At 45.4% G+C, this 14,011-nt stretch overlaps 2 protein-coding genes across 14 annotated transcripts in view; one reads left to right on the top strand and one right to left on the bottom strand.

Moving 5' to 3' along the window:
• Positions 1 to 2,346, bottom strand: part of LOC126561649 (glucose transporter type 1) — a 77,169-nt gene extending 74,823 nt beyond the window's left edge. For 10 of the 11 annotated variants that reach the window (XR_007607063.1, XR_007607064.1, XM_050217926.1 and 7 more), the window contains exon 1: positions 2,228 to 2,346. Coding sequence is in view for 1 of the 11 variants with exons in the window: in XM_050217934.1 (XP_050073891.1) it covers positions 2,228 to 2,257 (30 nt within the window). In the remaining 10 variants the exon portion in view is untranslated. The remainder of the gene's footprint in view (positions 1 to 2,227) is intronic. The other variant, XM_050217934.1, reaches the window with a different exon arrangement.
• LOC126561391 (homeodomain-interacting protein kinase 1) overlaps positions 1 to 14,011 on the top strand; it is a 199,835-nt gene that overhangs the window by 158,132 nt on the left and 27,692 nt on the right. The window lies entirely within an intron of this gene.

Genomic DNA, 14,011 nt, shown 5'->3' with positions numbered 1-14,011 from the left:
AACCCCTCAAAGCGAGCGGGCAAGCGGATACACCGCCCGAACATTGGCCCAACATTAGCTGGAGCATCGTTTCAGTCGGCAGCAGTTGAAGTTGAAGCTGGCAGGCCAATGATCGGGCGGAGGAATGTCCTGGTTGTAAAAGCGAAGACAGCGAGCCGAGCCGAGAGCCGATATGCCGGGAATGTTACGGCCATTGTGGACCGAAAATGGATGGCAAACGACGATGGAACAAAACGAAAAAAATAATGGGGTAAAAACGACCAAAGGACGAATACTTCAGTCGCTTCTTGCTAATGTCCCTTTTCCGATCGCATCCCTACCCCGGGACTCGACCAGCTCCATTGTGCTTGTGCATGATGGCACGATTTTCCAACAGGCCGAGTACGACATAACGTGACCGTTTGCGAACTCACGGCGAGCCTTTGCTAAAAACGCAAAAACAAAAGCCACCACCCCGAAAATGATGCGAGCAAGAAGGAAAGCGTGGGGCGGGGGGGGAGGGGGGGTGTAGAAGTGGAAGTGAGTAAATCCCTGGCAGTAAATCCAGGTCAGCACGCCGTTATGCACCGTCCGTTTTTCGGGTTACGGCCAAACGGGAGAAGAAAAGCGATAGAGAGCAACCAGCTTAATGCGTTCGAAAACACACGAGCCGGCACATGCAGTGCGATGTTGAATGCGTTTTGCGACAGTTCGACCCTATCACGCACACACACACGAACATATGAACACGCATGCGATACGTGAAAGGAGAGCTTTTTGGGAATCTCTGCATGGAGGCGCCTGGTGCTTCGCTCGACTAAAGCGGAAAGATAAACCCAAAAATCCTACACCATGGATGTACGCGGGATTGTCCGGGTCCTGTGGAACCTTTTCGTCTTCCCATCCAGCTCCATCTCGTCCCTCCCCTCTTCTACCAGCGCAACCTCATTGGAAGCGGTTATCATGGGCGGGTGTGAAGCGTAAACAGTGTACCGTGCTGTCGCTCGGTACGGTGCCTAGATTTACGAGAGAGAGAGCCACTGCCGCCTGCTGCCTGCTGCGGATGGGTACGGTCGGTTTGATAAACGGCATTGTCTTGCAATGCGACAGTTTGTAGCCAATGCATCCGCTCGCTTTTGTGGCAACGGGGCAAAGGATGCGCGTTTATTCGCCAACCGAGCGACCTTTGTCGGTGATGTTCCTTCCATCCTTTTTTTCCTCCGCGTTGCTTCTTTTCCCCTACACCCCTAAACACACACACGCTCACATGAAACAACCAACCATAATGAGGAAAGTGGCCACCCCACGGTCTGTTGCGGTGTGTTGTTTACACTTCGCTGCTCCTTTCAATCTTCACAAATCACGAATTGTGGCCACCGCTCGTGCAAACGTTGTGTTAAATTGTTTTCGGTAGCCCTTTTTCCTTGACAGTGACAAGCCATTTTGTACATCATCCGGATGAGGGATCACTCCCTCCCTCACTCCCTCTTTATTACCACACTTCATGCTGTTCATCCTAATCTTAAACGGCCGACTTTACAATCCACCACAAAAACCTAAGCGTTGCCAGCCATGAACCGGCACCGTCCGATCCGATAAGAAGCTTTTTGGGGACAGCAGCAGCGAATAAGGCGTGCGGCAACCAAAAGGCACATGCAGCTTCAATGGGCAAGCAAAGTACTTATTCGACCTAAGCGCTTGACTCGTGCTCGTGACCTCGTTGGTCGCTGATTTGCACACATATTTTGCGCCGGGCTCGAAAATGCAACGAAACAACGCTACGGCGAGGGGCGGATGACATTTTGTAATTCAAATTACGGCCAAAGATGATGTTGGACGACCAACGAATGAGACCCATCGTGCGGATGGTAAAACATGCTCGTAACGTGGCGCTTGGTGTACTTTCAAACATCAAACCTTTCTTTGAAGGGGTGTCTTTGTGGTGGTTTCGGGCAGATTTCTTTGAAGAGTAGTGGAAAAGTAACGACCGTGAGATTGATTATCATTTTACGATGGTTTGTAGTTTTTTTTTGTTGAGTGCGATAACTTTAAACTACATGTCTTAAAGAGATTTTACGGTGATGAAAAATACGGTGATTTTCTTCAAAAAATGCCAACGGTGTACCATGATTCACGTTATCACTTCGACAAATTTCTTTTTGACAGTTTTTGATGCTCGGATTGAATGGCTTCTCTGTGGAAGAAAAGGATTAAAAAGAAATAAATGTTTGTCCACAAATTGTCTTACCTTAATAGTCAGTCCAGCCATTTCGGGCATCCACAAGTAGGTTGAAATTTGTTTTCCGCGCTCGATCGGAAATGCTACACCGCTGCTACAGTGATGTTCTTCTGCTTCCTCTGAAGATTACAATTTCAAACAACCACAAACACCGACACAAAAGCACTTCAATCCGTTCTCTTTGACACTAACACACGCACTCTGTCCCTTATTTGCTTGTTTAAGATTGAGAAATCATCCTCACTCGCGTACGTTTTCGATATCCAGACACTTTTCTTTTAAAAAGACGGTAAATAAGCTAAACCAAATGTAACATTTGGAAGATAATGAATTTTTTGACGCAACGAAAATCGGAAGGGAGCTTATGTGGACAGGAAAACGTCCTTCTCTTCACACGTTACACATGCTACAACACGCGCAAACACTGGGACTATCTTCGGGGAGCTTTGGTGAAACTTTCATCAGCTGCCAAACGGTATTGTACGTCCATCACTCACTAGACACTAAACTCGATCGCAGCAGCAGCTACAATCTATTTTCTAGGGGTTTTTTTTCCCGGAAAACCGGTTCGAGTCAAATAATTTTCACTTTATTCCGTTTGTTTTCTTTTCTTCTCTTTTTTCTTAAGAAGACACTAAGCACAACTCATACCTGTAATAAGGATTTTTAAAAAATATACAAAATTTACAACAAATACATGAAAAAGTTTAACAAATACTCCATCTTGGAAATGGTAACAAAGTAATAATATTAAAATGCACTTTACAGTGACAAGTTAAATGAATTGCATTTAGCAGAAGATAAAAGAGCACGCTGAAAGCATAGATAATGTTTTAGGATGCAACAACAACAAAAAAATAGCAAACGTCACCGAGCTTAAGAGAAGCCCTCCATTGTTCACCGACTGGACCAACATTGGTCTGCACGAATACCCCACCATTGGGTCAGCACCATACAGCCGACCTGTCACTTTGTCGTCTGTGACTGTGAAAAGCGTCCCACTTTGGTCAGCCACGCCACGAGTGACAAGTGGAAAAACTATTTATCACTTCAATCCGGCACCACCGACACCGAAGCCATACACTCTCCCGACCACGTTGGAAAGTTTTATTTCAACTGTTTGCACTTTTCGCTTTGCCTTTTTTTTTGTTGTACGTGTCCGTCGTGCTGTAGCACTCGCTCACTGACTCGTTTGATCATTGTTACATTGTCACACTGCCACTTTGACTTGATCATGCCGTGCTGCAGCTCCTTCTTCACCGTTCGCCGCTCGTTTTTCGGTTGACATTTCTTAAGGGCGTATTTGTGCTGCTTCTCGACCCCGTACCGAGAATTGGATGTTTCAGCAGACGACACGAACGGCAACGATAAAAAGGAACATCAAATTTTCCGTTCCCCCGATCGTCGGGACATCCCGCCTCCTTACGCTGGCTGCTGTTGAGTGATGACGATAGGAATCTCCCATGGCGAAAGCACGTCGGTTCATGCTCTTTCTTTTCCTTCATTGCATTTCTACTGGCGATTGGTAGCGAAGAAAGAAAAGCGCACTACAATGCACCCTGCGCGATCGATGCCATTCATTTCCGTCCCGTTGAATGGTCCCACAGCTGTCAGTTTGCTGCTGGCAGCACTTCCGGCCAGCTACCACCGGACAATGCCGATCGCTGCTTCGCTCTTTGCCTTGGCCGTTTTGAAACGGGGTTTGATCTTTTTACTTTATCTCCTAGTTGTGGACTGTTTCGAGTTAACAGCATAACCCGAGGGCAAAAGGGTGCTCGCTTCCAACGGAACTAGGACGACAACGGCCAGCACGAACGGTATCGCCGTTTTCGGAGCCTTATCTTCTTATCGTTCGAGCGGAATGGGTTGAAAATGGAAAATCCTTCCGGCCAGGGATCGAGCGGGTCCAGGCCTTTCAGTCGTCACCCTGCTGCGCGCTGCTGTGTTATTGTTTCGCATTTTATTATCCTCTCCGCGTTTGGTTTGGCTTGACTTCCCACTTCATTCCACCCGCCAACAGGGGGTTCCTTCCAGTTCTGGCTCGTTTGTTTGAAGTGTTTTCTTATGTCGCTTTTGTTGTGAACGCGGAGAAAACCACATCACGCCGCCGACCAGATTGCGTGGTGCCGTGACCAGCAAAAAGAAAATAGTTTTTATTCCTAGCGGAGCGTGTGGATTGAATTGTAGTACCGGGGAAGGATTTTGTACTCTCTCGCGTTGGAATGTCGTCCTTAAGTACGCTTAATCATGTTTCACTATCAGGGGATAAAGCTTCGTCTGCTGTGTCTGCTTTTCAGCTGGTGTTCTGTGGATGAAATAAGGGAAGAGAAAGAAGATTGTTAGGGAATGTCTCTTCTGCTGGTTTGCTCGTGCAAAGATGAAATCATTTTACTGAGAAAATAGAAAATTAATACACTATGCCCGCACAGGGAAACGATAATGTTTCCATCGTTTGAAGTTAAATGTGCTCTTTGAGTGATATTTCCGTCAGTGAATAGCTTCGATAAGAAAAATATCGGTAGGACACCGGATGCTTCCGGGCTACTTAGCCGAACATCGTCGGGGGAAAAACAATGGGAAGCAAAATTGGATTGCGAAATAATGATCGATGCATAAATGCAATTACATTGATGGAATCTGAGCAATCTTCCTCATATGCCGTTCGAACGGAATTGGAACAATGCACAAACCCACAGACATACACACAGACGACGATAAGATTGTTTGATGGATGTCTAAAAACAAAAGGATGATGGTTGAAATTGAAGCTGATGAAGCGATGGACATCGACTGCTAGAAAGCATCCGGAGCGAATATTTCCGATTTCTTCAGATGGAAACGATAGTACAGAGTGCGTTCTTTGAAGTGTGGCGTTACAATTATAAGAAATCGTTTGCAATTTTAACTCACACCACGTTTTGCACTCGTTCACAATGTGTCCTATTAGCTTTTCGAAATAATTTCTCCCTCACCGAATAAAAGCATTTTCTTTCGTAATAACTTTGGTGCATTATTTCCGTACAATTGCTGACTCTGCGCCTCAATGTAGACAACTTTTCAACAAAACGCTTACTCAAAAAAGGAACATTACTTGGACAAAACTTTTGCCAACACAGCATCATCCCACGGCCACTCGGAAATCATTTGGCACAGTAATTGGTGAAACAAGTTTCGAATGCCTCCAAACAGCCGGCAGTCCAAGTGCTGCATTCGGTCAGTGAGTGTGCTGTTAAAATAGCATTGCTTAAATTATTCGTTATCAGCATCACCTTTTCCCACCACTCGTCGGGCGGAAAAGTTTGTACTGCCCCGTCGTCGGAAGGCTATCGTCGAGGGCTATCCGGAGAGGTCAAATTTCAACCACCACCACCACCACCACCACGCGTTAAACCCCGCGGTAACAGAGATAATACACTCAACCTGCCCCAAAATCGGAGTGGATTGGCCCTTCGCCCGGATGCGAAATATTTCTGTGTAAATTGTGCATCGCACTGTTAATGATAAGTTATTTATGGACGGTATTTGCACTCAGTGTATCTCTGTGTGTGTGCGCGCTTTGTTTTATTTTATTTTCTCTCCGTGGGTGGGTAGGTGCTTCGTGTATTTGGCTAAACACCGACACCGTTTTGGAAAGCGCCCAGTGGATCATGCCAATCCTGGTGAAAACATGATCTCATACTGCGGGTAAGAGTCAGCTTCCGGAAGACTCTGGCGCATTCCACGGTGCAGGTGCAGAGGAGCGATTCTGTGTCCGGTTCAGTGGGTTGTCGGGTGTGAATGATGGCGTGTAAAATGTGCCCACTCAGCAATGTATATTCAGATGTGTTGAATTTTTAGCACAGGTTTGCCGAACACAAATAGCTTATGTTCTACATATAATGGGTGAAAAATAAACACTGGACCGACGTTTTATTTCGCTACAGAGTAGTTGTTCCAGCAGAAACGAGAACGGTTTTAAAAATAAAATAAGTTTTTTTTTTTTGTATCGCAAGATTTTAGGTGATTAAAGCACACATTTAGCTGAAGAAAAAACCCAGCAGGAGAAAAGGTAATTGTTATCAAAAGTTTCATATTTAGTGGTTTGTTTTCTGCTGCTCAATCTCAAATAGAAACATTATACGTGAGTTTATCACTACAAGGCGCCGAAAGTTATGCAATCCAAACAGCAACACAACAGCATTATCATTCTGCAGAAAGCTTAATCGACTCGATTTACTCGTCGAAACCATTACCAGTGCGGAACACGTTGTTGTTGTTATTGATTTCCCAACAAACAATGCCTCATTTGATCGTGCCCGACGTGAAAAGAAATTCTCGTTTCTTCAGCACACGTGCCGAAGCACAAGCTTCCCAATCAGTTGCCAATTCATGGTTTCTATTGACAAATTTCAATACTAAATTTGTGACTTGTGCAAGCAATTCGTAACAAAAGCCACAGCCCGCTAACTGAAACGGATTTCGTTAGCTCAGATTTCTCTTCCCCATCAGATAGAGAGGAGGAGGAATAAAGGAGCAACGATTAAAAAAAAACAAGAAAAAGGAAATCTTTGCGAGGGGAACCAAGTCACGCTAGCAGCTTTTCTAAAATAAAAGCACCACCAGATGGGAAAAATCTCTTTCGAATAGAGCACTCAACAAACACGGCTTTGTGCAGCAGCAGAAAAAAAAACACTCACACACACGCAAGAACACGCCTATCGGTTCGACAAATTACTTGACACAAAGTCAACGCACGTTCCGTTCATCATTCACCCAGTACGGGTGGTGGTGGTCGGGTGTCGCGACCTAAGCGTGTAATCCACCGTATTTCCATCCCGAAAAGCTCAAGCGCACTAACTAACTTCATTGAAGCTGCGAAGAAAGTTGGTCCTCCGGCACTATCATTGAAGTATGCAGCGGGAGACGAAGCAAAAAAAAAAGTGGCAAAGGTTTAGCTTTTATCTGCGTAGATAATTGCTGCAGAGAACAAGGATGTAGAGATTTGTGTGCGTGTGTGTGTGTGTTGAGCCTTTGCAAAGGCTACATGCTCCGGACAGCGAACGACGATGTCCTTTGCGTCACGGTCTTTAGGGGAATTAGACCATTCGCATGCGTTTCGTGTAGGTCACGTACTAGAAATCTCACCAGCTTCTAGGCCTCGGAGGGACGAGCCTTTACCCGAACGAGGAAAATGAGAAAAAAAAAAACGATCGCGACATAAAATCACTATCTACTGACAAGCGACAGACGTAAAAAACATCACCACCTCTCTACTCTTCTTCGCGGTCATGTCCAGCAGAAGGATCACTGACACTCGTTGTAGGAAAAAAGGAAAACTCAAATATCTAAATGGCACAATCAATTCTTCCGTGTTTGGATTCGGAACACTCAAGCAATATCTGATTCCACGTGAGCAGAAAACGACCAGACCGACCAGATCGTTTCGCAAAGGACTTCACTCCTCCACATCCTACTCGATAAGAAGAAGCACCAATAAATCGCCCAGGTCACACAGGCCATTATGTTTAAGCCCATAATCACCTAAACCGGAGGGTGGCTGTTTTTTTTGGGTCTCCCCGAGATTGTTCCCGAAAGTTTCTCTAATTTAGACAATTCTTCTCTGCCCAAGCTCGATATCTCGATAGCAAGATTGGTTTCGTGTTTATCTAGAGTTAACATTGTCCCGACGTCCCGATGTGGTTCACCCTCTGGAGTGCAAAGCGGACACGTCCAATTATTCTTGAGCTTAATTGTGAAAAATGTACCACACAGCGTGACTTCCCTCGGTAGGTGCTCCAAATTTCTGCCTTGTGGGATGGTACAATGGAGAAAAGAAATATTGTACCACTCATTACGGTTACGAGCTGGTCGAGCTGGAGGGTGCCCTTTTTCAATATTAGTCACTCTTGTTTACTTCCGTACCGTTAAAAGCCATAGGAACGATTGTCGTCCTGTACTAATTGGCCACTGGCGACCGACAGGTTTTAGGAGACGCCCGATACAAACCCCGCGCGTTTCGGTTGGCATGATTTTTCTACGATAATTTGCGATAAGCAGCACGTAGCAGCCGGTCGTGAATTAGAACACAGGGCCCGTTTGCCCTTGGGCCGTGTGCCTTGGCAGAGTTGGGCTAGATCCTAATTGGGTCTTTGCTACATGGTTACAACGCTACAAATAACCTTGGGCCGTCGGTAGCTATTGCTTCGGAACCAGTCGACGTCTAGCGTGTGATAGTCCCATTTTCAACTCATAATTACAAATTCGAACTTTGCATTGAGTTCGCCGGACCAACCGGAAAAGAAAAGCGGCTAAAGAAATCTGGTGTGGTGTTTGATTGAAAATTATGATTGGCGATGATTGATACTGACATTTACTGAAAACAATAAGCCAATTGAATGATAATCAAACGGCTCCTAGTATGTTTTTCTTTTCATAAAGATCACTGTTGCAACGCAGCCACGCAACCGAGGCTCTTTAAAAATGGATTCAGTTTAAAAATTGCTCTACACGACCGATCATCAACCCTCTTTGTTTGTCGTCGCTTTGTCAACACACAATCAATCACAGCACAGGGAGGCGTGAGTGTGTGTGTGTGTGTGTGTGTATGTGTGTGTGTGTGTGTGTGTCTGTACGTGTACGAGGAACCACTTTAAATGAGCCGCATTTTAAATGCTGCAATGCGTTATTTAACTGACGAGGGTGCGGGTGCCGTACACGCGTATCATATGACGTATCACGATACACACCCGTGAACGCGGTGCACTACTGCAGCTCGCCAAATGTTGTGAATGACACATTTTTATGCTCATTAAAAAATGCACAACTCATTTCGTATCCCGTACCGGCCCGGGAGTAGATCAATTACTATTCTATGCATAATGCAAAAGCTTCATCTCGTCTCGTCTGCTCATTACTCCTCCTGCCGAATCTTCCTCACGAACATTCTGCGTTCAGCTTCCGGTTTGGTATATCTTGTTGTCGTTTGCTATTTTATGATTGAAGCAGTGCAAATTAACTTTTTTTTTCTTGCCAGTAAAATAAGAGCATCGGGTAACGTTGCGATAAAAATGACAACAATTGTGCCTTCCAGATGAGAAACAATGGGTTGCACGAGGGAACAATAACGCAAAGAAATTGATCCGAATTGCCGGGTTGAGATGAAAGAAAAATAAAGTGCTTGTTAATTGTTGCCATTTTCCCTGTCCTTCTCGGCAGAACCGGGGTAAAAGAAGATAGAAATTCAATATCCTATCCTACCCTACAATACCGAAAGTCTGCTTTAGCTGCAAACAATGAACAATTAATTGAGTATGAAAACAAATTTCTTAGCATTTCAGATTAATTTTAAATTTTACGACAGAGAAAATTATCAAATAAAACGCTTTCTTCAATCGAAAGCGTTTTCAACTTGCACGTTGCAAGCATTGAGGCGTTAAAAAAATGGTAAAATCAACACACGCCTAAAAGTATGCCGCTTATCCCTTATTCATCTCATCTACATCCCCAAACAAGCTCATACAACCAATTTTATACACCCAAAACAAACGAAACCACACACCTGGCTGGGTGTTTGTGTCCGACCCCGCACGGGTTTGCACAAACATTGGTCGGTATACCAGAATACATAGGGATTTATGACAATTTGTGGCAAAGGCAAAGGTGCAAGCATCGTTTACCTGTGCTCCGGGTCCGGGTTGTGATTCACCTCGTTGCCTATTTATTTATTCGCTTCGAGCAGCGAACACTGAAACAAATAAATAAATAAACACCACAAGCACCACACAACAACAGCTCACCCAAGAACAATCGTCGGAGGTTGGTGCCGCCAATGCATTGATCATTATTGGCGATGATGATGCTGTACAGTTTAAATTTCATTTTGTTTTAATGTTGTTTGTCGCATTCACCACAACTTCCAACCGATTGCATCTCTGTTATGAAGAGATTTTTGGTTTGTTTTTTCCCCCTGGTTCTCTGTATCTATACTAGCATTCGTCCTAGTGCCATGTTATTGGTGAAAAATTGAATAAACCCATCCCATGTTGACCAGTTTGTACGGTTATTCCGCAACTTTTGTTAGGCAAACATGGTTTCACACTAATGAAAACTAAGAACTCCCCTCAAATTTGTACCGCTACGCGTGGCATTCCGACAAAAACAACTACCAAAAACCCCTTTTCGCTCGCTTGCGGTGCTTATGTCCACCGTTTAAAAAGCAATATTGGAACTTTAGAATCGACAACCCTCTGCGCTCCCTCGATGGAGTTGCACTTGCAAACTGTGTGCCGTGTGGGTTCATCACCAAGTTCGATGTGGTAGTTGAGAAAACAATTTTACGCCATCATCGCTACCTCATCCCCCTGTCAATACTGATGCCCCACTGATGCCCCACTGAGGGCCGCTTCAATTACAAACTCATCTCCCCGCGTGTATACTAAGCACGAATGTAAGCTCAACCCCTTCTAGCCGTCGCTGGAAACTATTTCAATTATTTCTATTTTGCCCAGCCCGTGAGGGAGAGCGCCCAGTGGATCAAATTTTGATTACAAAATACGGAACCGTTGAAACGGAAATTGTGTTAATAAGTCCACCTTTTGCTGACACACCGGACCGGACCGTTCAGTTCTTCAGCAGATCAATAAACTACACCAATAGCGAAAATTCATTTTCTGCTAGCCAGTTACAATTGCCACAACTGGCTACACAGGTAGCATTATTTGCTCAATTCTCTCCGCCCCGGGGCGACTTCATTTGCGTCGAGAACGTGATCGAAACGAGGAAATAACTTTGTACTTCGGCTGGCCACAGCTTTGTTTGAGCAAGCGATTTATCGAACCATTTGTTGACCACAGCCGTTTTGAAGATGGTGCGATGAATACCTGAGTTCGTGCCATATTTCCCGTAGTGTCTATTAGACGACTCGGACAATCGAGTGGGTATGCTTCTTTACTTTTCTTTCAGTCATTGGTGTAAGAAGCTCTTCGTGCGTTTGTAACGCAAAGGAAATGAAGTGAAGGTCTGTCAGCGTTTAATTTTTTGATTGAAAAATAACACTTCAAGCCTTACGATCAGCACGGCAAAATCATCTTTCATGTAATTTCTTCTTGCTATCGTATCAGCCATATGTTTACAGGTTTACCATCGTTAGTAGAGCTTCATCATATTTAAACAATTGTCACGCATGTCAACAAGAAACAGTGCTGACTAAAATAATTCCATCTCTAAGGTTGTTAACGCTGCATGAAGCCATCACATTCCTAGGGAAAATCATTAAGGATGATTTGTTTATTATTTCCTGTCCTTCTTTGAAGGACAAATGGAAAAATTCAACATTTTCGTGCGCACACAGACACGCATACACACTTGTACGAAAATCGTCAGAACCGCAAAACAAATTCCTGCTTCCATCCGGATAGTATAAATCATGTCAAACGATCGACATAAACACTTCCCCGGATTAGACGGCCAATAAAGTAGCATCAGCAGAGAAGCTTTGGCTTTCGCTATCTGGTGGCCGTATGTCTCAATTTATTTAATCGTGCGGATTAATCCCAAAACGGTCCCTTAATGGTTCCTCAAATTTGCCAAACCAAAACCGCGGGTGGATTGTGTGCATACAAAAAAAAAAGAAAGACAACCAGACTTCATCACCCAACCGAGCTACCGGCACTATTGACATACACAATTTGTCTGCAACGGGCATCGAATTGACGTACCATCGTGGAACTTATTGTACTGGTGTGTTGGACAACATTAAACGAGCACAACCATAAATCATCAAATAAATGCATTACCGCAGACCGATGGACGAGTGGAAATGCGATCGTTTTTAAGCACTTTCAGCCAGATCAAGAAGACGAGGTGCTCACGATTCATCCATATTTTATTTACAATCAGCCATCTTGGGTGGACAGTTAGAGGGCGACGAAACGGTTTAACGCAGTCAGGTTGTGTGTGTGTGTATATTTCATCGCCCATGTTTTCCACCACGAGTACCAGGAGCAAAACCATTGCATCAGTCACTCGACATCGAAGGAGCGTTCTGGCGCGTTATGATGTGGAGTAAACATCATTCTAGTGAGCCCATAACTTCACCCATCTTCAGGACCGAACGATCATCATACACCGGAATATGGCACTCATGGCAACGACTTTTCCGAACTGGTAATGCATGCGGCCAAAGTATGTCACCACCCAGACACCCGACGCGCACTGTGTAAGTGTGTGTGTGTGTGTGTGGGAGAGAATGCTTCGCCACTTTTAAAGGGTAAAATAAAAAATAAAAACCCCTTTCCCCTGAAAGGACTGACATCCTTCCGTTTTGGTGCGAGAGGTTCGATTTAAAACATTTCATCTTAATGCTTTTCCCTTCACCGATTCTTTTGCGAACGCTGGGTTCGCGCGGTTCTGTGCCACGCCAGCGCCATCGTAACGCGTATCATCGTATGTAGGGATGAGAACGAGCCAGGCCCATTCTTATGGCTTTTAGTGCAGACCCACTCATGGCTCCTGTATGCTCTTCTGTGTGGGTGTGCTGTATGGCGATGGATTCCTTGAGCGATTTTTTGTTTTCTTCTTCTGCTTTTTGTGTGCCTTGCCACACATCCGGAATTCTCTGTTATGATCATTATGGTTGCTATTGCTATTGCTTCCACCGTTACGTCTGTTACGGTTATGCAGCGGGTGGGAAGGAGTTGGCATGGCCATTAGCATCATTTTGATGATATGAAGCAATTGCTTCCTTTGCTGATGGAACACGACAGCAGGACAGGAATACCGTGAAGAGAGCATTAAAATGGCCGCTTGTCAGACGCCGGTTGTAGCTAATGTCATCGCGGTGTGTATCGTCGTCGTGCCGGAGTAGCGTCAAGTTGGCGGTAGGTGCACACATTTATCTTCTAGAGCTTTCCCGTGGACGTCTTTCCGTTGGTCTTCCTTTTTCCGGACACCGAGTCACCCCAGGATGCCCAACCTAACGCTTTCCCACACTAATGCTGTTACCCGGACTGACTAGGAGAAAGTAATTGAGCAGAAATTGAGAACGTTTCCCATCCGAACCAGAACCGATATGAAGTACTTTGGACGCAAGTGTACCGTAAACGTGCACCGATGTGCACCACTCCAAACACCGCACTGCCTCCGTTGTCAGGTCCAAGACACTCGAGCAACTCCACCAGTCAGTTGCAGAGCTTGCTCCGTCTGGAAGGATTGCCATTTCCAGCGAGCACCGGCTGCCAGCGACCCGTGACTTGCCTCCAACGCTATGATGAAGCTGAATCCTAGAATAACTACCCTCCAGAGGACACACAGCCAAAGGTAATGGAGCCGTGCGGTGAGCTGAGCCGGCGGATGTTCACTTCAATTTCACTAATTTATGGCCGTTTTCTGCCCATGCTTCGGGGTTGGTGCTTCCGACCATCCGGACGGACCAATCGATCGTCCCTCCCCCCCCCCACCCCCTCCCGGAACACGCCAGCAGCCTCGACCGCGCTGGGCGTAACAAATATATCTTATTTTAATCAGTTTTACTCCTCGCGCGCGCGAGAACTCATTGATTCTCGCTTCTGGTGTTCTGGTGCCGTTCCGTTCCGGGGGCATCGTGTGGCATAACCTTTTCTTCGCACAAGCGCAAGCGGACGGGCATACGCGGCAAGCAGTGGGTGGTGCTGAGTTGGAAACAACATTTCCAATATTGTTTTCGACATTTCCCTTCTAATATATCAATTGGCCGTTTCGGGTGTGCACAGGACGTGCGCTGTCTCGGGGCTTTTATTTTCGGACGGCTCAACTCGTCCGAATCCGTTCGAAGTGTGG

Source organism: Anopheles maculipalpis, chromosome 3RL (assembly GCF_943734695.1).
Source record: "Anopheles maculipalpis chromosome 3RL, idAnoMacuDA_375_x, whole genome shotgun sequence".
Classification (NCBI taxonomy): domain Eukaryota; kingdom Metazoa; phylum Arthropoda; class Insecta; order Diptera; family Culicidae; genus Anopheles; species Anopheles maculipalpis.
Note: the sequence above shows the minus strand (reverse complement) of the source record. Positions and strands in the feature narration are given on the sequence as shown.